This window comes from Rana temporaria, chromosome 2 (assembly GCF_905171775.1).
Source record: "Rana temporaria chromosome 2, aRanTem1.1, whole genome shotgun sequence".
Taxonomy (NCBI): Eukaryota; Metazoa; Chordata; class Amphibia; order Anura; family Ranidae; genus Rana; species Rana temporaria.
This window is the reverse complement of record NC_053490.1, coordinates 478,466,474-478,492,515: the sequence shown is the minus strand read 5'-3', so window position 1 is coordinate 478,492,515 and position 26,042 is coordinate 478,466,474. Positions and strand designations below refer to the sequence as shown.

Genomic DNA, 26,042 nt, shown 5'->3' with positions numbered 1-26,042 from the left:
AATAGCTTGCTGAATGCATTGCTTGCCTCTCTGCGCTGTGTTGGTGTAGCGTACATTGGTTACTCTACGGCAGCGTAATGTGTGCCTGCTCTCTGTGAATCTGGGCCACAGTATATAAAATTGTTGCTTTTAGCTTGGAAAGTTATGTGAAGTTAGGTCCATTTTTTTTTAACTCAATCATGTACAAGAGGAGTTAAAAAATATTAAAAAATTATTTTTTCGTTCACATATCTGGCTGATTGAAGTGAATGCACACCCAACTTAGTAAGCTAAATGAACAGTCTCTTTACTATTTATAAATCATTTTGATTGCCTGCACATACTTTTGTTGAACATTTTATTTGTTCCTTTGTTACCAAAAAGATACAAAAACACATATTGTTTATGGAACCCCCTTAGTATTTACCCAAATTGAAATATCACTTTTGAGTGATATGACCTTAGATAATATCTCTAAATGTGTTAATTGAGCATGTTTCTAATGTGTATTTTCTATTTATTCTCTTCCTCGCATGCAATCATTTCCTTGATACCAGTGTCTGCTGTGAGGAATAAAGGCAAAGGTAAGTTTTGTTGTTGCATCGAGACTCATGTGTAAGTAGTAACATTAGACCACCATAGTCGTGTGCTGTTGTAATAGTTATTGTGTACACAGTGTTGCTTTGACTGATGCTTGTGCAACATTTGTGGCGGAGTTTAGTTAACTTGATAAAAATATGTGTATGCTGGTTTATATACCGTATTTATCGGCGTATAACACGCACAGGCGTATAACACGCACCCTAACTTTAAGAGGGAAGTTTCAGGAAAAAAACTTTCCACAGCCCCCTGCATATAACACGCAGGCACAGTTTACCCTCTATTTTCAGGGTAAAAAAGTGAGTGTTATACGCCAATAAATACAGTACATTTTATTGCACTCTTCCCAATTTTTTTTACAATTGATATGACCAAGAAAATGGTCTATCCAGAACTTACTTGGTGCCTCCAGCCTTAGTGCTTGTTCACACTTGTGTGTAGACCTTTTTCTGTACTAGAATAACACAGGCCTCCCTCCACAAGGGGACACAGAAAATAATTATCTCTATATGCCCTGCTCACAATAAATGCAGGCATCAGGTTCAGTGCAGAACCATGCGGATATTTGCAGCAGGTCTTCATTTTTCTTTACCGCTCCCGAGCTCTGGCTGTGCTTTTCTATACACCACAGCTTTGTGACATTTTGATAAAGTTTATAAAAAAAAGAAGAAAAAAGAAAAATACTGCCCTTGTCTCCCTTACCCCTCAACCCTTAGAGCTGGTAGAGTCTGTACAGGAAAGCTGATCAGTTTTTGTGTGTGGGTAGCATGAATGAGCCCTACTGTAAATAGCCTGTTATCAAATGCAGCAAAGTGTGAAGTGTCCATCACTACTTGCCACCAACGGGGTGTGTGAATGGGGCCTTACTAACAATTGCAAACACAGTTTTGCCATTGTGGGGATTGTAATTAATAATACAGTTTTCAGCACAACTTCACTTATGATAGAGTAGAGTCCAGGCCAACTCCAAACAGCCAGTCACGGTCCAGATGCAGCCTTTTTGCTTGCCTTTATCCATCCCCTTGGGGTACTATTGCTACAATGAATACAAGGCACTATTCATCACATTGACACCTTAGGGCATTGTTTTTCCCATTGACACCAGAAATAGGGCATTACCCCCCCCCCCCCCCCCCTCGACATCAACAAAAAAGCATTAAAAGAGAAGTATAGAGGTTTTTTCCAAATCATACTTACCTAGGTGGATGCAGGATCAGTCCGATGCTCCATCTGTCCCCCGCCACATTTAACACTGAGAGCCGAGCGATCAAACACTGCTTATCGCTTGGTTCTCAGGGTTTCTTGAGTAGAGAGATGGTGACTGTCAGTCACCACTCTCTGTTCTTTTCCCTCCCCCCGCTCATTGAAGAGCTTGGCTGTTAAGGGTCAGAAGCGGCTGGCCCAGACTCCCAGTGGCTCACTAAGAGGCTGAGCCGTGTGCTGGTTCAGGCATGTGAGCAAATCCTGACTTCATTATCGCGATCTTGCCCGAGCCTGGACTGGCTCTGTGACATCAGCTGACAGCCAGGTTCAGCCTGCTATCTACTTAAAACTGGTCACAGGAGTGAAGAACAAACTGAACTCCCGTGATCCACAGGAGAAGCACAGCCAAACGAGTTTTGGCCCTACTTCTCCTTTAATACCACTGATAATAACATTCCTCCTACTATCGCCTACAATGAGACACTGTTTCTTCCACTGTTACCACCAATGGGGCACCCCACTGATCAAAACAATGGGGCATTGGTGCTCCCACTGATATCACCATGGGGGCACCCCACTGATAACAACAATGGGCATTGTTCCTCCCACTAATACATATGATGGGGCACTATTCCTCATCCTAATGACCACAGGCATTAAATACTTTTTTTTACTCCCACTGACCACCAAGCTTGAGGCCCCTAAAACCCCAAAAGTCTAGAAAGTTTGGAGACCACCAAGTAGAGAATGGGTAAAATCCATATCAGGGGCTAGATTCACGTATCCTGGTGTATTTTAGTGCAGGCGTAGCATATCCCATTTACGCTACGCCTCCGCAACTTAGACGGGCAAGTGCAGTATTCACAAAGCACTTGCTCCGTAGGTTGCGGCGGCGTAGCATAAATCAGCCGGCGTAAGCACGCCGAGAAGAGGTGGGCGTGTTTTATGTAAATAAAATATGACCCCACGTAAATGACGTCTTTAACGAACGGCGGTTGCGCCGTTCGTGAAAGAATCCCAGTGCGCATGCTCGAAATTCCGCCGCAAATCGTCAATGCTATCGACGTGGACGTAATTTACGCAAAGCCCTATTCGCGAATGACTTACGCAAACGACGTAAAAATGTCAAAATTCAACGCGGGAACGACATCCATACTTAACATTGGTTGCTCATCATATAGCAGGAGCAACGTTACGCCGGAAAAAGCCTTACGCAAACAACGTAAAAAATTTCGCCGGGCGCACCTACGTTTCTGAATCGTCGTATCCAGTGCATTTGCATATTCTACGTTGAAATCTACAGAAGCGCCCCTAGCGGCCAGCGTAAAATTGCACACAATTATACGCCGGCGTATTCAAGTTACGTCGGCGGAGGAAGCCTATTTTTTCAACGTATATGCCTTTGAGAATCGGCGTAAAGATACGATGGCGCAGATTTGAAATTACGGCGGCGTATCTGGAGATACGCCGCCGTATGTTGCTGAATCTAGCCCCAGGTCTTTTTCACATTGAAAAAATCACCCTTATTTTCTGTCCTATTGACAGAACAGGAAAATTAGAGGAAATCTCTCCAAAGTGCCCATTGGAACAATTGTCCCCATTGGAAGATATCCCCCTTATTATTTTTCTGGTGAAAATGTAACATTTTGGAGTTTCTCTCACTTTCAGTCCAAACAATTAGAATAGTAAATCTCCCTGATGGAGACACAGACATCTACAGTATAAAAATCTAAAAAAGAAAAAAGGACAGCGCTGTGTACAAGTGTATATAAATATAAATAAATGTGATCATCTCAAATGTGTAGCAGTCAAGTGATGATAACTCTATATATATTATTACCCAATGATCCTATATAACGATCCTGTATAACTAGATAGTGGTAATCTAAACATGAATACCCAGTGATAAATATATTGTGCAAAAATAAAATTGAAAACAACCTATAATCAAAAAAAAAAGGACTAAACGAAACACGTTAAACAAATGTGAAAAAAACCCTCTAAAAAGCGTTTCAAACATGTCAGTTAGGTGTCTCATTTGTCCACCTTAATATCACAGTCCCACTATAAGTCGCTGATCGCGGCCATTACTAGTAAAACAAAAATGAAAATAAATAATAATTCCATAAATATATCCCTTAGTTTGTAGACGTTATAACTTTTGCCCAAACCAATCAATATACGCTTATTGGGATTTTTTTTACCAAAAATATGTAGCAAAATACATATTGGCCTACATTATTGGAAAAAATCGTTTTTCACATTGTTTTATTGAATAGGTTTTATAGCAGAAAGTACAAAAACATTGTTTTGTTTTTTTTCCAAATTCTCAGTAGTTTTTGTTTATAGCGCAAACAAATTAAAACCACAGAGGTGATCAAATACCACAAGAAGAAAGCTCTAATTGTGGGGAAAAAAAACGGCATTACATTTATTTGGGTACAGTGTTGCATGACTGCGTAATTGTCAGGTAAAGTAACGCAGTGCTGTATCGCAAAAAAAATGGCCTGGTTAGGAAGGAGGGTAAATCTTCCAGAGGTGAAGTGGTTAAACATTATATATATATATATATATATATATATATATATATATATATATATATATATATATATATATATATATATATATATATATATATAGTATAATGATTATTATTTTCTGAAGATTGCTTTAAATGCTACCAACTTACAGGCACTGTCTTTATCTCTATTATTTTACACATATTCATCCAATGTGTATTGTTAAGTCAATGTGTATTGGGGGGGGGGGGAATTAATGAGTGAGACAGAAAGTTTAGCTTGAACTGAACGTATACTAGGCTAAAGGTGAGCTAATTGGACCTTATGACAGACCTTGACTCTATTAGGCCAATTTCAAGTAACATTTTAGAAGCTTCAGATCACAAAGGTACATAGGTTACTATAAGATAATATAAATCAAATTCCCCTACGGTGTTATTTTATCAAAGGCTAATTGGATTCCTGCAAGCCTCGAGAAACACTTAAAGATGACAAAGCTTTCAATATTCTTGTGGCAGAAAACAAATTTATATCTCCATACCAAATGGAACCAAGAACACCTAAGGCCAAAATAGATGCTGCTCTATAGGATTTTCACTTATGTGACCGGCTCAGGCTGAGACATTGTCAGCTAGAGTAAATCTATAAGAGAATCAGGATGACTTCTACCAGTGGGTTAAGAAACAGAATTATAAAAGTCTGAAGAGTGTATTAAAAGTACCAAAATAGCAACATAAATTCTATCTTTAAAGGTACGCTCCATATCACTACTGTACAGTGGTATAGCAACAGGAAAGAAAAAGGAGCAATATGTTCAACTCTAACCCTAAATCAAGAAATCCACTCCTGAATTGTAGCAATGGATGCATAATCAAAATTATAGGAAATATAAGGACAACCCCTCTAGCTTTTTACAGGTTGAATTAATTGTGTGGCAGGGGTAGGCAGCCTATTGAATCCCCAATTGATTTATTACATCGTATTCTGTTCACGCATAATAATAATTTTTGATCATTGCAAGCTGTTCTGCGTTATTTAATATTTTACGTCACATGCTGAACCTTCCATATGTCCTTATATGTACAGATAAGTATTTTTTTGCCTTGTGCAAGATCCTTGCATGACCCAGAAAAATAGCAGAGGTACAGAACTGCAAAATGTGATGCATTCCCATCTGAGAGTCTGGTTGCATCTTGCAGTTACTATATGAATACTTTGGATGCATTTGCTATCATAACTTGGTTACCGCACTTAAGAAACAGGACTTTTGTCACCAGTGTTCTTCTGATATTCCTAAAGGGAACCTATGCATGAGCTTGTGATTTGAATTAATTGCTTGACACAATTATGTGAGGGTGTGGTGGAGAAGAGTTCTGCCTACTGAGAAGTTCTAACATTATGTGCAAACCGTCCAGTCAATTGATGAGTTGCTCACCCCGACTCGCTAATGTGAAAGTGAGTTATAAGTAAGTATGAAATATCAACAGGTTAAAAGTGTTCCTGTCTCCTGCCTGGCATGGTGACAATAAAGAGCTTCAAAGACTTCGACTGTCATTCTCTTTCCGTCATTTGCACCCAAGTCCTGATGGTGGCATTAACCCTTTATCTATCTCCATTCAAGATGGATTCAACTATTTTAACTGATGTTTCCCCTTTAAAATAAAGGTATATTTGTACATTTGACAGTATATAACTATGAGCAGCTGATTTAATGTTCAGCATTCCTATTGCAGGACACTATAATCAGCTCCCTCATCCTTCTCATACCTTGACTTCTACCAGCAATAATGTACTAGAGTTTGTTAGACCCAGCTCTGTAATAAATAATAAAGCCAAGCTCTGGTACAAATCTAAACCCTCTTCCTTCTACTCATTTTGCATTTCTTCTTAGTTTAAGGAAGTAAGGTATACTTACCTAAAGCAATAATGTGGGGGCACTAATTAGTGCCATGTGGTTCTCAAAAGTCCCATCATGATGATGCCACTTCCTTTCCTGAAAGAACCCCATCATTTCCTGAGAAAACCCCGTTTGATAGGTGTTTCTCTCACTGTTACATAGACAACAAGATTGAGTAGGACCCCACTGGATGTAAACAGTAGGTTAGAGAAGACCTTGGCCTGAAGTGTCATGTGACCACGGCTGTACCTAAGTAAAAGGGCATTTAGATATAATTTGTATTAATCAATTAATCAAACAATCAATCAATCAGCTAGAGGAGGGTGGGAGGTAGGGGTTGGAAGAAGATCTTGCCCAGAGTTAGGTTTTAATATGATTTCAAATACAGGAGTCTAAACTTCTGTTTTGAGTTGTTATAAAGTTGACAATGTAAACCAAGCTTTTAGTTGAAAGACAGACCAACTGTTGTTTCAAAAAGTAGTTAAAAAGTATTTGAAATCTGTTTAAATGACATACTGTATAACTTACACCCTACCGATAAATATGATTTTCAAAATTTCAGGCTCTCTTTAAATAAATTCAGTTTTGATAAGCTCCCGAAATTGTAGCATATTTATTTTTGATTATTATTGAATTGTCTTTTACATTTTCTTACAAGCAGAACTGTGAATCATTGGAAAACACTAGCTTAAAAAGTATGATGAATCCTAGTTTTACCAGCGTGTTGCTGCAACCAGCATTTAAAAAGGATTTTTTTTTCTGAATAAATTGCTCAAAGTTCAAGGCCAATATTCTTGAATATATGATGCCATGCATGACACCAATATCGTGCAATTTATCCCACTGGTAACAATGGGGAATATTGACTGATGCTTGTGCAATGAATAGCATTGTAATTATTAGGAAGGCGAGGGACAATATTTCTGCCTCCTGTGCTGGGTTAAAGCTATGTGTGCGCCTAGAGTTTCTGCAAACATTATGCGATCTCTATTCGTTTAAGAGGTTTCTAGGTCAGGAGCAAGAATAAGTACCTACTTGTTACAATAAATCCTATTGGCCTCCCATTGCTTTGGCAACATAATTTCATGGTTGCGACAGAGAACACACTGCAAGGCTTTTTCATCTAGCAATATCCATCTTTTTCATTCCTCTCCATATTGAACATTTTCTACATTAATCTATTCTAAACTGTGCTGCTGTTAGGTCATAAATAATCAGATTTCTTCCCTGAGAGTTATGCCGAGGGTTTCTGTTGAGAGTTTCAGCGATGCATTGCCATTGTACTCAGCATTGTACGTTTACATTGTTGCCTGTGTTTGAAGCCATCAGCATTTTAATGCTGTATGTCGGGCATGCTATCTTCATTTCAAGGTATGCAGTAGCTAAACTCCACTGTATAAATTAAATAATAGAAAAAAAATGTTAGTTCAGTGATCCTAAAGGGAATCTATAGTAATTTTAATGTTTTTGTTCTATACTACTGTATATGGCCAAACCTTTGTGGCCACCTGACCATCACACATAAACGTTATGCCCAAAAAATAGTGTGCAATCAATAATAATAATAATTGCCTGTAAAATTGTTAAAATCTGTTACTTTACAGTGGGCAGAACTCTTCTCCACCCCATCCTACCCTTTACAATAATATAATTTGCTTAACCCTCTATGCATCTTGCCCACAAGGACCTACAGTTTCACTTTTGTTGTATTTCATTAAACATTTATTCTTTAAGTCTGATCTAGGCACTATGGGCCAGATTCACATATAATTGCGGCGGCGTAATGTATCGTATATACGTTACACCGCCGCAAGTTTTCATCGCAAGTGCCTGATTCACCAAGCACTTGCGTGAAAACTTACGTCGGCGGCGTCCGGCGCAAGCCCGCCTAATTCGAATGGGGCGTGTTCCATTTAAATTAGGCGCGCTCCCTAGCCGGACGTACTGCGCATGCTCCGTTTTGAAATTCCCGCCGTGCTTTGCGCGAAGTGATGTCATTTTTTGAACGGCGATGTGCGTAGCGTACGTTCGTATTCCTGGACGTCTTACGCAAAAAAAAAAAAAATTTAAATTCGACCCAGGAAAGATGGCCATACTTTAACATGGCTCGACTAAAGTTAAGCCATGTTAAAGCATCCGTAACTTTGCGGCAGGAAAAAATTACTAGCGACGATGTAACAAACGCGAAAACCGCCGTGGATCACCATAAATCCTCATTTGCATACCCGACGCTGGAATACGACGCAAACTCCACCCAGCGGCGGCCGAAGTATTGCATCCTAAGATCCGACGGTGTAAGACAATTACACCTGTCAGATCTAAGGGCTATCTATGCGTAACTGATTCTATGAATCAGCCGCATAGATACTCTGAGAGATACGACGGTGTATCAGAGATACGCCGTCGTATCTCTTCTGTGAATCTGGCCCTATATCCCATATGTCGAAAAGTATACAGTTGGCTAAGATTAGGGACTTTTTAGGCACTTACACATAAGATGTTATAAAAGTAGAAATACATTAATACAACATCATTAAAAACATCATATAAAACCAGCAGCTGATCAACCTTAAGGATATATATATATATATATATATATATATATATATATATATATATATATATATATATATATATATATATATATATATATATATACAGAGAACATGCTCACATCTACAGGTAACAATCACATGTGAGTAGATGAAACCCCAATGTATTTAAATTTTTCAGAAAATGTTCATCATATTGAAGATTTTATGATGAAGATTCTCTGAAAAATGCATTGGTGTTTCTTCAACTTATATGTGGTTGTTACCTGTAGATGTAATGGTGGTCTCTGTATAAAAACCCTTGTGGTTAATCAGCTGTTGATTTTCTATGAATTTTTTTATGAAATTATATTAATACATTTGTACTTTTTTAATATCTTTTTTAATATCTGTGTAAGTACCTACAAACTCCCTAATCATAGCCAATTGTATTGTACTCCATTATACACTTAATTGAAATGATCCTCTGCATATATTACACAAAGAGTAAACCCGAACATAGCCAAAGTTTTTATATCTATACTGGATGCATATACTGCCTTAAAATCACTTTTTTTTTTAAATGCCTGCAGATGTCAGCCATACTACTTTTCAGACCTTCCTATAATTCCATAAGAAGTGAAAGCATTCTATATATACTGGCTAGAGTCTTATGTTTCGTACACATGATCTGAATTTCCAACAACAAAACCGTGGATTTTTTTCCGACGGAATGTTGGCTCAAACTTGTGTTGCATACACACGGTCACACAAATGTTGTCTGAAATTCTGAACCTCAAGAACGCAGTGACTTATTACACTACGACAAGCCGAGAAAAAAGTTCAATGATTCGGAGCATGCTTCGAATTGATTACGAGCATACGTATAATTTTTGTGCGTCGGAATTGCATAGAGACGATTGGAATTTCAGACAATAATTTTTTTGTCTGAAAAATTGAGAACCAGCTCACAAACATTTGTTGTCGGAAATTCCGACAGCAAATGTCCGATGGAGCATATACACGGTCAGAATATCCGACCAAAAGCTCACATCGAACATTTGTTGTTGGAAATTCCGATCGTGTGTACGCGGCATTATGCCCTGTACACACGATCGGTTCATCCAATGAAAACGGACGGATGGATTTTTACATCAGTTATCCAATGAAGCTGACTGATGATCAGTCCTGCCTACACACCATCAGGTTTTTTATCCATCAGATAATTTTAAAACAAGTTCCTTTTTTTTTCAACCGATGGATAAATAACCGATGGGGCCCACACACGATCGGTTTAAGCCACATAGACACGATCAGTCCATCCGATGAGAACGGTCTGAAGGACCGTTGTCATAGGTTAACCGATGAAGCTGACTGATGGTCCGTCGTGCCTACACACCATCAGTTAAAAAAACTATCATGTCAGAATGCGGTGACGTAAAACACGACGTGCTGAGAAAAACGAAGTTCAATGCTTCCAAGCATGCGTTGACTTGATTCTGAGCATGCATGGATTTTGTGCCTACTAACGATCGTTATTTTCCCATCGGTTAGGAACACATAGGTTACATTTTTTAACCTATGGTTAAATAACCTATGAGGCCCACACACGATCGGTTTGGACCGATGAAAATCTATCAGACCGTTGTCCTCTGGTTAACCTATTGTGTGTACGAGGCCTCAGTCTGATGAAAACGGTCCATCAGACCGTTTTCATCAGACAAACCGATCGTGTGTACGCGGCATCAGAGTATCAGCCCAGTATATACTACCTATATTTCTGACCTTCCCATAGATCCATAAAAGGTGGATGTATTCTGTCTATACTGGCTGCAAAAAAATCTCCAAATCACTTATTTCTTTCAAAGCCTAAATAGCAGAACGATTCTACCCGAGCTGGCTGCAAATACATTCTACCTCTAAATCACTTGTTACTACCAATGCCTGCAAGTATATACTATATGAATACATAAATGTACTAATTGCCCTTTACTCTCTGATTAAAATGCTAATAAAGTGCCCCATATCCTAAACATAGTACACACCCCACCATCAATCATCTCATGATACTTTTAGGTGCACTTTATATTAATATATATTTTTTTAAAGCTGAAGTTTAATCAGCTTTTATATTACCTTCCTTGTTTTCTCCCTTTATCACCATACTGATTAAATGCTTAAATAAAACCTTTCAGTTTTCAATTCCATAATTTAGATCCAGTGACATCCTCACTAGGTATTTGTGCTTCCCTTTGCAATGCAGGCGGAGGGACTAAAACCTTGTACACACTACTAGTTGTTTTTGCTGGGATTGAACGAAAGAAAAACTGACAGCTTAGGTCAGAGCCACTGCACTAACAATATGATGTTAGTACATCGATCTCCCCGCCAGAACACTCTAGTCAGCGCTCTCAGTCACTGGCTAAGAGCGCTGATCAGGAGCCTGTCGGCAGACCTTTTTTGGTCATGAGCCTTCGACAGAAGCCAGTCAAACCGCGACTTCTGTCAGACTGGCTGCAGTACACATGGGCCAATGCTGGTAGACATTTGACCTGTATGTACTAGACTATACAGAATGTTATACATACAGTAGCTTTCTAAAAACATCATCACACCCTGCCACACCCTGCCTTAGTGGTTTCCTCAAGAGCCTTAATACAAGCAGGTAGTTGGAACTTGCAAGGGGTTATGCAAATATCATGATGGTTTAGTCTGATTTGAAATCAGAATAAGTACTTTCAGTACAGGGTAAAAGCTTGTGAAACTGTATTTGACTAAGGCCCCGTACACATGACCAAACATGTATGCTGAAACTGGTCCGCGAACCAGTTTCAGCATACATGTTCGGTCGTTTGTAGGCGCGAGCGGGCCGAATTCCAGCAAACATTTGCCCGGCGGGCCTTTTCCCAGCAGACAAATATTCCTGGACGTGTTTTGAAACCGTCCGCTGGAATCCTGCCCGCTCGGACATGTACGGTCGTCAGTACAGACCTACCGTACATGTCCGAGCGCCCGCCGTCCCTCGCATGCGTCGAATGACTTAGACGCATGCGTGGAAGCCTTTAAATGGCAGGCCCGCCCACGTCGCCGCGTCATCGCCGCGTCTTCGTCGCGGCGACGAGGCGGACATGCTCCGCGTATTGTTTACGCGCGGACTTCTGTACGATGGTTAGTACAGCCATCGTACAGAAGCCCTCTGGCAGGCATGTACGGTGAAAACGGTCCGACGGACCGGTTTCATCGTACATGTTTGCCCGTGTGTACCGGGCCTTAAAGTAAGGCAGGAGTTCAGTTTTCACCTCTGGGAGACTCTGAGATCTCCCAAACATTGCCCTCAGTTTTACAGCAGAAAGACAGATCACTCAATTTGCTTAATTTGCCAACATAAAACTAAAAAAAAAATCCAAGAAGGAGACTGGAATTCCTCTTTTATTGGCAATGGCCATGATTTCATTCTCTCACAGCATTTGTTGTCTTGGTTCATAAACATGACAGCCAGTCAGCTAACATTTGTAGAATGGGAAGTCAGCAATGATGACCTTCATGCATTTTCTAAGAACAGGCCTTCGGGTCATCAATCTGTTATCCTGTTACACCCACACAAATCAAATTTATAGAACAATGATAATATCACACTAAGCTTAGTCAAATGGACCCTTATTTTGTCTAGTGGAAATACCAGTTAATGTTTATTAATATGTAGCAGAGGCAAGAGTTTTTTTGAACAATACTGAAGTGAACTTATATAATACAACGTCTCTGCAATTCAGGATTTGTTTTAGTTGTTTTATGATATTGCCAAAGTCCTTATCTCAAGAGCTTATGCAATAATCATCTATTTCAATAGGCTTATTCATAATCATTATGTATCCTTCAACAGTCAACATTAACAGCTCTTGTGTTAAAGTATACAATTGCTGACTGAATTTTCCATTTCAAAGACATATCAATGAATATCTGCCACTGCTTATGGTTAGCACTTATGTGGCTTACATTTATTTCTGTAGTTGGTGCCAGACCACATAGATAGCTGATAGGCTGTTCAAAATAAAATTAATTCTTCTCAAGACTAAAGTGTGTAAGTACTGCTATCCAACAATTATAGAGGGTCCACTATTGTTGCTATCAGGAAACCAACCCTGAAAATGTATGTGCAGCCATTACTGAAGTGCATGTAGAAATGAAATTGCTGGGAGATCAACAGCACTAAAGCCTCGTACACAAGATCGGACTTCAAACAAACTTTTCCTTGGATTTGTGTCCGAAGGGAGTTGGCCGGGCACACCCATAGCATACACACGCTTGGAATGTTCTGCAAACTTTCCTAAAGCTTTCCCAACATCACATGTTTTTTCTGCTCTTTTCTGCTCTTTACCGCCACCCTTTGGTCAACTTCTGCTATTGTTGGTTGATTTTAACATTGGTTCTGGGCATGCATATTTGTACTTTGGACAAAAGTCCGATGGATTCCTGTACACACGGTCGGACTTTGCACCATTGGACTTTTGTTGCCAAAAAGTTTGTCCGTTTGCAGAGCGAACTTTTGTCAGATGAAAACCGAAAAAGTTTGTCCGATGGAGCAAACACAGGGTCAGATTTTTTGGAAAACTTGCTAATTTTGAAGTTTGTTGGCAAAAAGTCAGACCGTGTGTATGGGCCTTAAGAATGAAAAAAAAATGTATTTTATTATTGTTTTAATTGTTTATGATACATAGTGCTATAGCAAAATAAATGTGATTTAGTTAGGATTTACATCTACTTGAATCCAATGTTGACACTATATATACTGTAACTCTTACACTAGCATTTTCTTTTAATTTAAAGTTTGGATAAAGTAGAGAAGCATTAGAACTCCTATAAGGATTCTCATTGGTAGCTGAGGTCCGTTACTGAAATTTAATTTATAAGCTGTGACCCAAGATAAATACCTAAAGGTCCCCACCTAGGCTGTCCAGGTCTAATGAGATGGATGCCGCTGGTTAGTGAGGGTGCAAGCTGAGGAAAGGTCTGTCCAGACCCAAAGCATACTGCAAAAATGAGAAGAGATAGCCTGACCGCTGCACACTTCACCCAGCCCGAGTGGTTAGCAGGGGACAGCAGGTAAAAGCAGCCTCAGCTCCATTCATCCAGACCACAACTCCAACATGTTTCGCCCTGCCCTCAGGGCTTAATCATGGAGATGAGGGTCTCCTGGTGGCAGGGAATAAATACCATCATCAGCTACCTAAAAATTGATGTAGGTAAACCACTCAAAAAATTTAAAGATATAGCAATAATAATAACTGATAGACAATATTTTTAGTTTTGTAATTCAGAGAGATCGGCGCATCTTTAGATAGGCGTAGCGCATCTCATATGCGCTACACCGACGTAACTTTGAGAGGCAAGCTGAGTATTAACAAAGCACTTGCCCCCATATTTACGCTGGCATAACGTAAATGGGCCGGCGTAAAGCCTGCATAATTCAAAGTAGCAAGGCAGTGGGCGTGTTGTATTATAATGAAGAGTGACCCCATGTAAATGCATGGCTGAACGAACAGCGCATGCGCGTGCACGCTTAGAATCACGTTGAATTTACTCCCTAAGATATGCCGGGTCCATTCATGCGACGTGAACGTAACCTACGCCCAGCCCCATTCACGTACGACTTACGTAAACGATGTAAAATACGACGGCTGCTCCGACGTTTCCGACGTCCATACCTTAACATGACTTACCCCTGCTTTATGAGGGGTAAACTTACGTCGGATGTACGCCTTACGTAAACGGCGTAGCTTACTGCGACGGGCGCAAGTATGTTCGTGAATCGGCGTATCTAGCTCATTTACATATTTGACGCGTAAATCTACGGAATCGCCCCTAGCGGCCAGCGTAAATATGCACCCAAGATACGACGGCGTAGGAGACTTACGCCGGTCGTATCTTGGCATAATTCAGGCGTATCTGCTTTCCTGAATAAGCGTATAGATATGACGGCTAACAATTGGACTTACAACGGCGTATCTGGAAAAACGTCGTCGTAAGTCCTTTCTGAATCCAGGCCATTGTTTTTAGTCCCTATTTACTTTTTTGCACCTGTGTATGCAAACCTCTAAATTGTCTATAATTTCTTATTATTGCTATATCACACATGACGTTCCTGACTGTGATGGCTTTTCAGGGACTTGGGCTCCGAGGGCGGGACAAAACATGTTGCACTTGTGGTCTGGATGAATAGTGCTTTTACCTGCTAACCACTTGGGTCAGGTGAGGTGTGTGGTGGCTGGGCTATCTCTTTCCATTTTTGCAAACATTTAAGCTGGCCGTAGATGGACTGATGGACTGATATTGGATCTATTTGTCACTGTACCTGTTCCTCAGACATTGATTGTTAAATGTACTTCTATGAAACATAAATGATGGAAAACGTTTCCTAATCAGTGGCTGCAGCTGCTGATCAGTCTATTCTTACAGTGGAGAATCCTGCTCTTAGAATACAATGCGTTCTCTGCTTCAGGTAAAAACATTTTTTATCATGATCAGCTCCCTTAGCTTCCCCAAATACTCACCTGAGTCCTATCTTGACCCAGCGCTGTGTCTGTGTGTGTGTGTAGTGGGGGGAAGGGGAAACAAACCCTACTGTATGTGTGTCTAAGCCAAGCTTAGGATAGATCCGCATGAGTACCCCCATACCAAGCCACTTGGAAGGGAGGAGGAGCTGAGAGCACTGGTTGGGTACCCTATAAGAAGAGGTTTGGGGCTGCATATTTAATCAAGTTTGGGGTGGTGGAACTTTGGAACTTGACTGGTCTGCACTTCAACCCGATAGAACACTTTTGGGATGAATTGGAGCAGACACTTTGAGCCAGGCCTTCTTATCCACATCAGTGCCTGACCTCCCAAATGGAAGAATGGTCAAACGTTCCCATGGACACTCTCCTAAACCTTGTGGACAGCCTTTCCAGAAGAGTTGAAGCTGTTATAACTGCAAAGGTTGGGCCAAATCAATATTGAGCCCTACAGACTATTGCCCTGCACACACGATCGGTTCATCCGATGAAAATGATCTGATGGATTTTTTCATCAGATATCCAATGAAGCTGACTTTCATCAGTCGTGCCTACACACCATCGGTTAAAAAAAACGATTGTTTCAGAACGCGGTGACGTAAAACACAACCATGTGCTGAGAAAAATTAAGTTCAATGCTTCCGAGCATGCGTTGACTTGATTCTGAGCATGCATGGATTTTTAACTGATGGACGTACCCACAGACGATCGTTTTTTTTCTATCAGTTTTTTAACCATCAAATAGTTTTAAAACAAGTTCCTAGTTTTTTCACCGATGGAGAAAAAACTGATGGGGCCCACACGCGATCGGTTCATCAGACGAACCGATCGTGTGTAGGCAGCATAAGACTGGGATGGCAGGTGTCCCAATACCTTAGGTAATATAGTGTGTGTCAGTTGCAAATATAAATGTATTGATCACTGTTTCTTGTTGGGAATGTAACTACTCATTCTCTATTACAGTTAAAAGAGATCTGTTTTTTCATAACAAATGCTGTTTACAAAATAATATCCTATAGTTTTGCAAGTCAAGTAGAAATACTACCAGCAGGCTTAATAAAATTAATGGTCGGCATCAGGTGGCTGAGCATGTAAAAAAAACTGTGGACATATGAAGGCATATATTATTTAAAAGTAATTTACTTATATTTTGAGGGTACTTTACTTCATAGTCCCATAAGAATGACAAAGTTTTGCTGATAGTGACTTTAAAAACAGTATATACTCTTTCGCTTTATGTTGATGTGTGGTCTTCAGAATGCTTGCAACAGTACATGATATCTTTTAATAACTGTATCTTCAAACAAGCCACGTACTTGAAAAAGTCACGTACTCTACACAATAAAGTATATACCATATGCCCTTGACAATGACCATAATTGGTTAGAATGAAAGCATTTCCTCCAGTTTCAGAAAAATTGTAAAATGTCTATTTGTATAAGGATGTGGAATCACTTTTTAAAAGAATGAAAGATAGAAAAGTACCTTTTGTACATCATATGTTTCTGATTGTATAACTAATGAAGATGTGACTATGCATGGACTGTATGAAGATATGGTTTATTAATGATGTGAATGAATGAAAATTCAGGAATGGAATACATAAATATATAACTTGGTTGATACCAGACAAAAATATACGCATATTATTGTTGAACTTTTTCTTATTTTCAATATATTGCAGCGAAACAAGTTATTTGTATATACACTATATTAATTTCAATATGTCAATATTTTTAGCAGTGGTCCTTAGCACCACTTGCCGAACGCCTTCTGCGTATATACTGCGGCAAGGTGGCTCAGCTGTGCAAACCGACATACCTGCACGTCAGTCCGTGCACGAGATACAGTGGGCGAGCGCGTGTGGGTCTGGTGGACTCTATGTTGGCCAGCCACCCCCCATCGCAGCACACAGATGAAGAACGGGGATCTGCCTATGTAAACAAACTAGTGGACAGGAACAGCGATCTCTATATACCACGATCAGGAACAGTGACCTCTAGTAAGCCCACACATTTAGAACACACCCAGGCAACACAGTTATCCCCTTGATCGCCCCCTAGTGTTAACCCCTTTCCTGCTTATACATTGATCAGTGCATTTTTTTAGCACTGATCACTGTAATAATGTCACTGGTCCCCAAAAAGTGTCACTTGAGGTCAGATTTGTCGCAGTCCCACTAAAAATTGCAGACCGCTGCCATTGCCAACAAAAAAAGAAATTCCATAAATCTATCCCTTATTTTGTAGATGCTATAACTTTTGCGCAAAGCAATCAATATACGCTTATTGCCATTTTTTTTGCCAAAAATATGTACAAGAATACATGTTGGCCTAAACTGTTGAATACATTTTTTCTGGTGGGATATGTATTATAGCAGAAAGTAAAATATATCATTTTTTTTTCAAAATTGCTGGTCTTTTGTTGTTTATAGCGCAAAAAAATTAAAACCACAGAGGTGATTAAATACCACCAAAAGAAAGCTCTATTTATGCGAGGAAAAAAAGACATCAATTTAGTTAGTTTACAATGTTGCACGACCACACAATTTAAAAGCGACACAGTGCCGTATCGCAAAAAAGGGCCTTGTCATTAAGGGGGTAAATCCTTCCCGGGCTCAAGCGGGGCTAGAGAACCTCTTGGTGTTTAAAGTTTTCAGGGGTTTTTTTTCAGGGTTTTAAAATAATTGCTTAAAAAAATATAGAAACTTCAAGACTAATTGTGTTGCTTTTTTATTTGATAAATGTCCCCCAGTGAGTCCCTACATGATAGCTGCTGAGGGCAGGGCTAGGGGTATGTAATTTCATGATGACACAGCAGGCTTGCTTATCTTTTGTGCATAGTCCTGCTATTCCTATTGAAAGCTGAACTGCACATGTCTTTCAATGCTACCATAATATTGAACCCATGGAATAATGCTGACAGAATGCAGCAGAAGGTTGTGAAGCAAGGCAGAAAAAACATTTGGCAAGGTAAGGATACAAAACAGTTAAGAGGGAAGAACATGATCATTTTTTTTACATTTACCTTCACTTTAAGACTTCTTAACCCCTTAACGCCCGCCGCACGACTATTTACGTCCGAATGGCACGGACAGGCAGAAGGACGTATATATACGTCCTTGCCTTCTAGCGGGTGGGGGGTCGATCGGGACCCCCCCCCGCTGCGTGCGGCGGGCGGGTTCCCTCGGGGAGCAATCCGGGGAGCAATCCCGGATGACGGCGCGGCTATTCGTTTGTAGCCGCTCCGTCGCGATCGCTCCCCGAGGCTGAAGCACGGGGAGAGCCGTATGTAAACACGGCTTCCCCGTGCTTCACTGTGGCGGCGTATCGATCGAGTGATCCCTTTTATAAGGGAGACTCGATCGATGACGTCAGTCCTACAGCCACACCACCCTACAGTTGTAAACACACATAAAGTGAACACTAACCCCTACAGCGCCCCCTGTGGTTAACTCCCAAACTGCAACTGTCATTTTCACAATAAACAATGCAATTTAAATGCATTTTTTGCTGTGAAAATTACAATGGTCCCAAAAATGTGTCAAAATTGTCCGAAATGTCTGCCATAATGTCGCAGTCACGAAAAAAATCTCTGATCGCCGCCAATAGTAGTAAAAAAAAAAAATTAATAAAAATGCAATAAAACGATCCCCTGTTTTGTAAACGCTATAAATTTTGCGCAAACCAATCGATAAACGCTTATTGCGATTTTTTTTACCAAAAATAGGTAGAAGAATACGTATCGGCCTAAACTGAGGGAAAAAAAATGTGTATATATGTTTTGGGGGATATTTATTATAGAAAAAAAGTAAAAAATATTGCATTTTTTTCAAAATTGGCGCTCTATTTTTGTTTATAGCGCAAAAAATAAAAACCGCAGAGGTGATCAAATATCACCAAAAGAAAGCTCTATTTGTGGGGAAAAAAGGACGCCAATTTTGTTTGGGAGCCACGTCGCACGACCGTGCAATTGTCTGTTAAAGCGATGCAGTGCCGAATCGCAAAATCTGGCCTGGGCATTTAGCTGCAAAATGGTCCGGGGCTTAAGTGGTTAATATATGCTTAAAGTTTAACTAAAGGCAAAACTTTCTTTTTCAGTTTTGGATAAAGTGCAGAGGTATTCAGACACCTCTCTACTTCAGATTCAGAATATTTTATTAATCCAAAAGGGAACGTATTATATTATTATTCATCCTGTTATCATAAAAAGTGAAAGTAAATTAAATTCCCAAATTGTGGGTTAACATCAGAATACTAATAGAGGAAATACCTTCCAATGGGGACACTAGTTCTGCTGATCCTGGTGACACCCCCCCCCCCCCCCGGGATTCCCTCACTTTGGAGGAATGTTCTCTTATTTCTATTTTTGGGAAAGACAGTGAAGGGAAATCTCCTCAATGGGACACAGATGGCAACAAAAAAAGATATAAGGTCTGGTGCTTCTGGATATGGGTCCACTCCTTAATGCGGTTAAGATTACAAAAAGTCGCACTACTCAATGAACCCATGAAAAACATCCCAAGATCCACAAAGACTCCAATACACTGCATGTTCCTGGCAGCTAAAATAGCTATTGCTACTGCTTTGAAAAGCCTGTGATTGATTTAGCCCTAATTAAGTGAAAGTGAAAGCTTACCTGGATCATGTTACACAAACAACTTGGCAGTGTCCTGCAGGATAAACAATCCCTATTTGAAGGTTGTGGACCCCTTTGCTCTCTTATCTACAGGTCCCAAACATCTAAGGTTGACATCGGATTGGTGGTCAGATGGGTTCCTGGATGGCCATGCTCTCACTCTCTTCTTTTTCTTTCTTTGTCTTCTCTCTTTCCCTTTTCCTTACTTCTTAGTTCTCTTAATTCCCCTTCCCCTTTTTTTCTCCCATTTTTTTTCTACAGCAATATCGACCCTATAGTTGGACCTTTAGCTTTGTTTTAAGGTTGCTGGCAAGGTTTTGCCTATGGCAAAGTACCTTAAGAGAAAGGATGTTGATATCCCCCTTTTTTTCCCCCTATGATATCTGGATAGAGATACAACTCCAATGTTTGGTACCATAGAAGTTTCACTTGGTTGACCACTCTGATGTAGTTTGTCTCACCTACTTATGGACTGTCCATGGGTTCATAGTGAAACCCTTATCATCTTTCATCTATTATTGTCACCGATTTTCTTTATTGTATACTGTCTATGTTGACAGTTCTATTTTGTACTAATTTGTGCTACCCAACAATGTCTTATCTTGTTGTTTAAAAATCTTTTTAAAAAAGATTGGCACAGAAGAAAATAAATGGATAGGTGTTCTAGTCCTTCTGTAATCTATCCAAAATTAAAAAAAGTTTTACCTTTAGTTACACTTTAAGTCAAACCAAAGTGACCTTCTTCTGTCCACCAGTTGAGCAAATTAGCAAACAGTGGTCCCAATCCTGCACAGAATTGGATGCTCCCCTCCCACCCCAATGCTTTCTATCCATCTGTGGTTAGCCTAACACATTTCAGTCAAGTCAGTAAATAAAATATCAGATAGAAGCAATACCAATAAATACAGAGCCTTCCTGGACAAGATTTTTTTAAGTCAGACTAAAACCATCTTTGGAAATTCAGAGCCATGAAAAACCCAAGGACTCAGGCAAAGTGTTAAAAGATCTGGCAAACAGTCAATGGGGCAGATTCATCAAAGAGATACAACGGCGGATCTCCTGAGTCCAGCCGGTCGGATCTATGAGGCTGATTCATAGAATCAGATTCCGCATAGATCTCCCTTAGATCCGACTAGTGTAAGTGACTTACACCAGTCGAATCTTAGGCTGCAATCTACCGCCGGCCGCTAGGTGTCGTCGCTTTTTTTTACGCGTCAGATATGCAAATGAGGAGAACCGCCGATTCAAGTCCGTACGCCCGCCCGTCGCTTTTTTTTAACGTCGTTTGCGTTCGGCTTTTTCCAGCGGATAGCTACCCCTGCTGTATGAGGGGTAGCTAATGTTAAGTATGGCCGTCGTTCCCGCGCCGAGATTCAAATTTTTACGTCGTTTGCGTAAGTCGATCGGGAATACGGATGGCCGCAATTGACGTAGCCGCCGCAAATAATGACATCCTAGCGACGTCATTTGGAGCATGCGCACTGGAAAATTTCGCCGGCGGCGCATGCGCAGATAAATCGGCGGGGGAACGCGCCTGATTTAAATTGTACACTCCCCCTAGCCGCGGAATTTGCATTCCGCCGGGGGAGTTCCGATCCGACAGTGCAATTTTCGAGGTAAGTGCTTTGTGAATACTGCACTAGTCTCGCTAAATTGCACCAGCGGATCGTAAAACACGTAGATCGAGCGGATCTAAAGATCCGCTGATCTACATGAATCTGGCCCAGTATGTTTAATTTACAAGTAAATTAAACATAATGACTGTTTAAACCTATATAAACATCATGTCATGTGTGGTAAAGTTTCTATTATTTACCTTTCCCTGTACATAATTGTGTGTTAGAAATCAGCACGGATTTACATCTACTAAAGTAAATAACCCATAATCTGCTTGAATAATTTCATGGAGACCTTTAAATCTATAATGGCAAAAGTAGACATAAACCAGTGTAATTGTTAAGCCAGATAAAGTATGTTCTTTCATTGTAACAATAAGAATGTGGAATGTGAATACTGTAACCTTCTCTACTATTTCTGTAACTATGAAATCATTACTTTTTTTGCAACATGTCTCAATAAATAAGTTAAAATTCCTATGGATCATTATGCTAGTTGTCAACAAGTTTAGCAGTTCGTCAGATCCTGGCACAAAAGAAGGTGTCAAGATTAAATCCTTGATAAGGTAATGAGAGTCTGCAAAAATAGACTTCCAATTGAACTATATTTAAAGTTTCATATTAAATTCCTTCACCTCTTTAGTTAGCTCAGGGTTTGCAAAAGTGAATCAATACAAGATGTACTTTGTAATGTAAAATGTAAAATTATCACAATGAATGTGCTTTCAAAACAATGTTATTGGGTATTTACAATATGTTTTATTCGGGTGAATGATTACCATGGCCCCTCATTGTCAAAAAGCAACTGAATACTAAAGCTGGATTTAACTGTTGTTGGTCTTTATGTGGTTTCATAGCACTGGAACACACAACAAGTAGCAAATCTACTTGAGTTTGATTTTAGGGCATGCTCTGTGAACAAGTCCAAGAATTCACAAATTGTGAATTATAATGTGAACTCGATTGAAGAGGTGAATCCTGAAAATCAATTCTCTTCATTTTCATGGGTTTTGGAAGCTGGGCATTGCCAAAGGGGACATGTATTAAGGCAAAAAAAATACTGTTCTTTGGGGAGCAGCTCTTTCAATAAGGCTTGGGGTGTCCATGTTTAGGGCATGTGGCCTGTTATAATTCAATCAAGGAGGGGGTTGGGGTGCACACTCACCGTTTCCTCACTTTCCTGTCCATCCAGGCTTCAAGCTTGGATGATAGTCATGCATAGATATTGGGGCATCCAATGCTTTTTTCTTTTTGTATAAGATACTCCCTTAAAATCTATACCAGACCCAAAGGATCTGGTATGGATTTTAGGGGGACCCACATCACTTGCATTTGGGGGGGGGGCGGGCATGATTTTATCCTAGCAATCAATTACATCATCAGTTGGTAAGGAAGGGGGAAGTTTTAATTAAGTGGGCATCGTAATGAGGCCTACTGAGGAAGCCCAATCAGAGGGCGTAACGCATATAGGTGGGAGAAGCTGAAGCCTGTGACATCATACATTGCATAACACTATCAGCTGGGAGAGCTGGAGGTTTTTATATGCCTGTTATCCCAATGTTTTTTTTTTTTTTTCAACAAATGTGGGTGAATGGAGAGCACTATTTTGTTTCTGTTCTGTTTTATAATATACTGAGGATTGGGGATTGAAGAGCGAGAGGAAGTAGAGACATCCCCAGATAAAAAGATAAGTAAGGAGATCTGGCTACATTCTCTATAGGAAGAGTATACTAAAGGCTTATTTGAATCTGTAGTGGGGTCAGATATTTAAGATGAGCGAACACCTCATCTGTTGGTGGTGGGTCACCAGAAGCACGGTGAAGAGTGAAGAGGGCTTATAGCACATTAGAAATTACACTGACTGTTATGAGATTATTGTTGTTCACTATTGGCATTAGTTTTCTGATACGTTGACTCACAATATCATTCACATTATTTTTAGGTGTTTTAATATGTTGAGTAAAGGAGTAACTAGCAGGCTCCACACATATATAATATTACTTTAAAAGGTTATGTATAATTGGTTGTATTTGCTCACATACCCTTTGCACCACACTTATTCACACATTTTTTAAGTATATTTTTGTAGAAACAAGGAGGGTAATGCAGGCAAGCAGGTTAAACTGACCTTTTTGTTAGCCCGGTGTATGAACATCAAAGTTTGGCATAAACTCTAAATAGCTGTGGATGCTAACCTCAGCCCCAATAACAAGTAGTGGTAGGTTAATGAATACAGTTGGGCTTGTTTTCTGGCTGCAGAAATGTTGTGAATTAGCACGGCAAGTTCAAATGAAACTGAGTGCTAAGGATAACCCAAAAGGGCCACACTTACCTAATTAACCACTTCCTTACTGGGCACTTAAACCCCCTTCCTGCCCAGAGGACTTTTTGCGATTCGGCACTGCGCCGCATTAACTGACAATTGCGCGGTCGTGCGACATGGCTCCCAAACAAAATTGACGTCCTTTTTTCCCACAAATAGAGCTTTCTTTTGGTGGTATTTGATCACCTCTGCGGTTTTAATTTGTTGCGCTATAAACAAAAATAGAGCGACAATTTTTGAAAAAAAAAAACTTTTTTACTTGTTGCTATAATAAATAGCTCAATTTTTTTTTATTCTCAGTCTAGGCCAATACGTATTCTACATATTTTTAGTAAAAAAAAAAAAAAAATCGCAATAAGCGCAAAAAAGTTATAGCGCCTACAAAATAAGGGACAGAATTATTATTGTTTCTTTTTTTTTTACTAGTAATGGCGGCAATCTGCGATTTTTATTGCGACTGCGACATTATGTCGGACACATCGGACACTTTTGACACATTTTTGGCACCATTCACATTTATACTGCAATCAGTGCTATAAATATGCACTAATTACTGTATAAATGTGACTGGCAGGGAAGGGGTTAACACTAGGGGGTGAGGAAGGAGTTAAATGTATTCCCTATATAGTGTTCTAACTGTGGGGGAAGGGGGGTGACTGGGGGAGGTGACCGATCTGTGTCTCTATGTACAAGGGACACAGATCGGTCTCCTCTCTCCCTGACAGCACCGCTGTCTGTGAGAGTCGGCAATGAGAAATGATCTCATATGTAAACATATGAGATCATCTCTCATTGGCTGTACAGATCGCCTAGCAAACGGCCACTCCGATTGGCCGTTCACGGCGATCTGTGATTGGCTCTGTCCAAGGGACACGGCCAGCACAGAAGTTCCCCGCTGCGCGCTCGGGAGCGCGCGCGGGAAACGCGGAAAGGGGCGGACGTCAAATGACGGCGCCCCAGAGAAGTAGAACCACCCTGCGGCCGTCAATAGTCGTACGGCCGTCGGGAAGTGGTTAAAATGTTATCATAGTATTTTTGGGGGGATTAACATACAGATTTAAAATGCCTTGCTTTTAAAAACACTGTAAAATATTAACAAATATTTAGTCTATTACATTTTATACTCTTAAAAGTTTAAGTCACTAAAATCCCTAGACTATCTGAGGGTCACAATGAAGGATTAAATGGGCAGCATGTGGGACAAAACATGCTAGCATGACATGTCTGTTGTAGGAGTGCCATATCTTTTTTTGCGGAGTGTTGTAATGTTTAGCTAATAAACCTAAGTTGAGGTTTTATCAATAGCCACAACATTCTAAATACTATAACATCAGAACATGGCAACTTGTTTTCAGTGTACTCTGTTGCCGAATACTGTACCTGTCAGACAGTGCTGCTTTGACATGGTGGTCCACTATAACATCTATTACATTGCCTGGATGAAGAGTCCTGCTATTACACTCTTCCATCATTAGCAGTAAAACTGCAGCAGCATTTGTTAATTACATGTTTTGTAGCAAGTGGTTGTTGCAACAATAGATTATTTTAGTTGCCAGTAAGCTGACTTTTCACAGGGCTTGCTATCTTTGCTAGTGCAGAGTCCAACAGAAAACACACACAGGGACAGTGGTTAGGATTTTCTATAAGCAAGGTCATAGCAAGCACAAATTCATTAGAGAAATGTGGTATATAACATGACCTGCTCAGCACGTGTATAGAATTGTTGGTTTAATTGAGCTAAAAATACCAGCTATGCAGAGTAAAATCATTTACTGACAAGCAGCATCATCCAGGCTATTAACAATGCAGTAAATTATTTGCACATTTTGACTGTCATGTTGAATACACATTGGTAAAACGAATATCCATTTTTCACTTTTCAAGCTCCCTTGAAGTAGTTCCCAGTAGTACTAGTACGGGGAAAATTGAGCCCACATGAATTCCTTTCCTATAACACCCAGAACATAACTACATTTTACCAAATAAAAAGTAATTTATTGATATTCACTTTGCAAAACAAACTTTCAAAACTTTCATATTGCCTTCTGGAGATCAGTCTACATTTCGTTCAAAAAATAATAAAAAAGACTTAAACTCAAAAGACACCATCCTACCTCTTCAAACCAAAATAAAACATATTGATCTTCCCTGGTGTAAAGGTGAAGACAGGGGTTCAGATCCAAGGGGA

General features: G+C 39.9%; 1 protein-coding gene across 2 annotated transcripts in view; it reads left to right on the top strand.

Moving 5' to 3' along the window:
- The first annotated feature begins 449 nt into the window (after positions 1-449).
- CADM2 (cell adhesion molecule 2) overlaps positions 450-26,042 on the top strand; it is a 511,850-nt gene continuing 486,257 nt past the window's right edge. The window contains exon 1 of one of the 2 annotated variants that reach the window (XM_040338753.1): positions 450-563. In XM_040338753.1, the coding sequence (XP_040194687.1) occupies positions 473-563 (91 nt within the window). In that variant the 5' untranslated portion in view covers positions 450-472. The remainder of the gene's footprint in view (positions 564-26,042) is intronic. The other variant, XM_040338752.1, reaches the window with a different exon arrangement.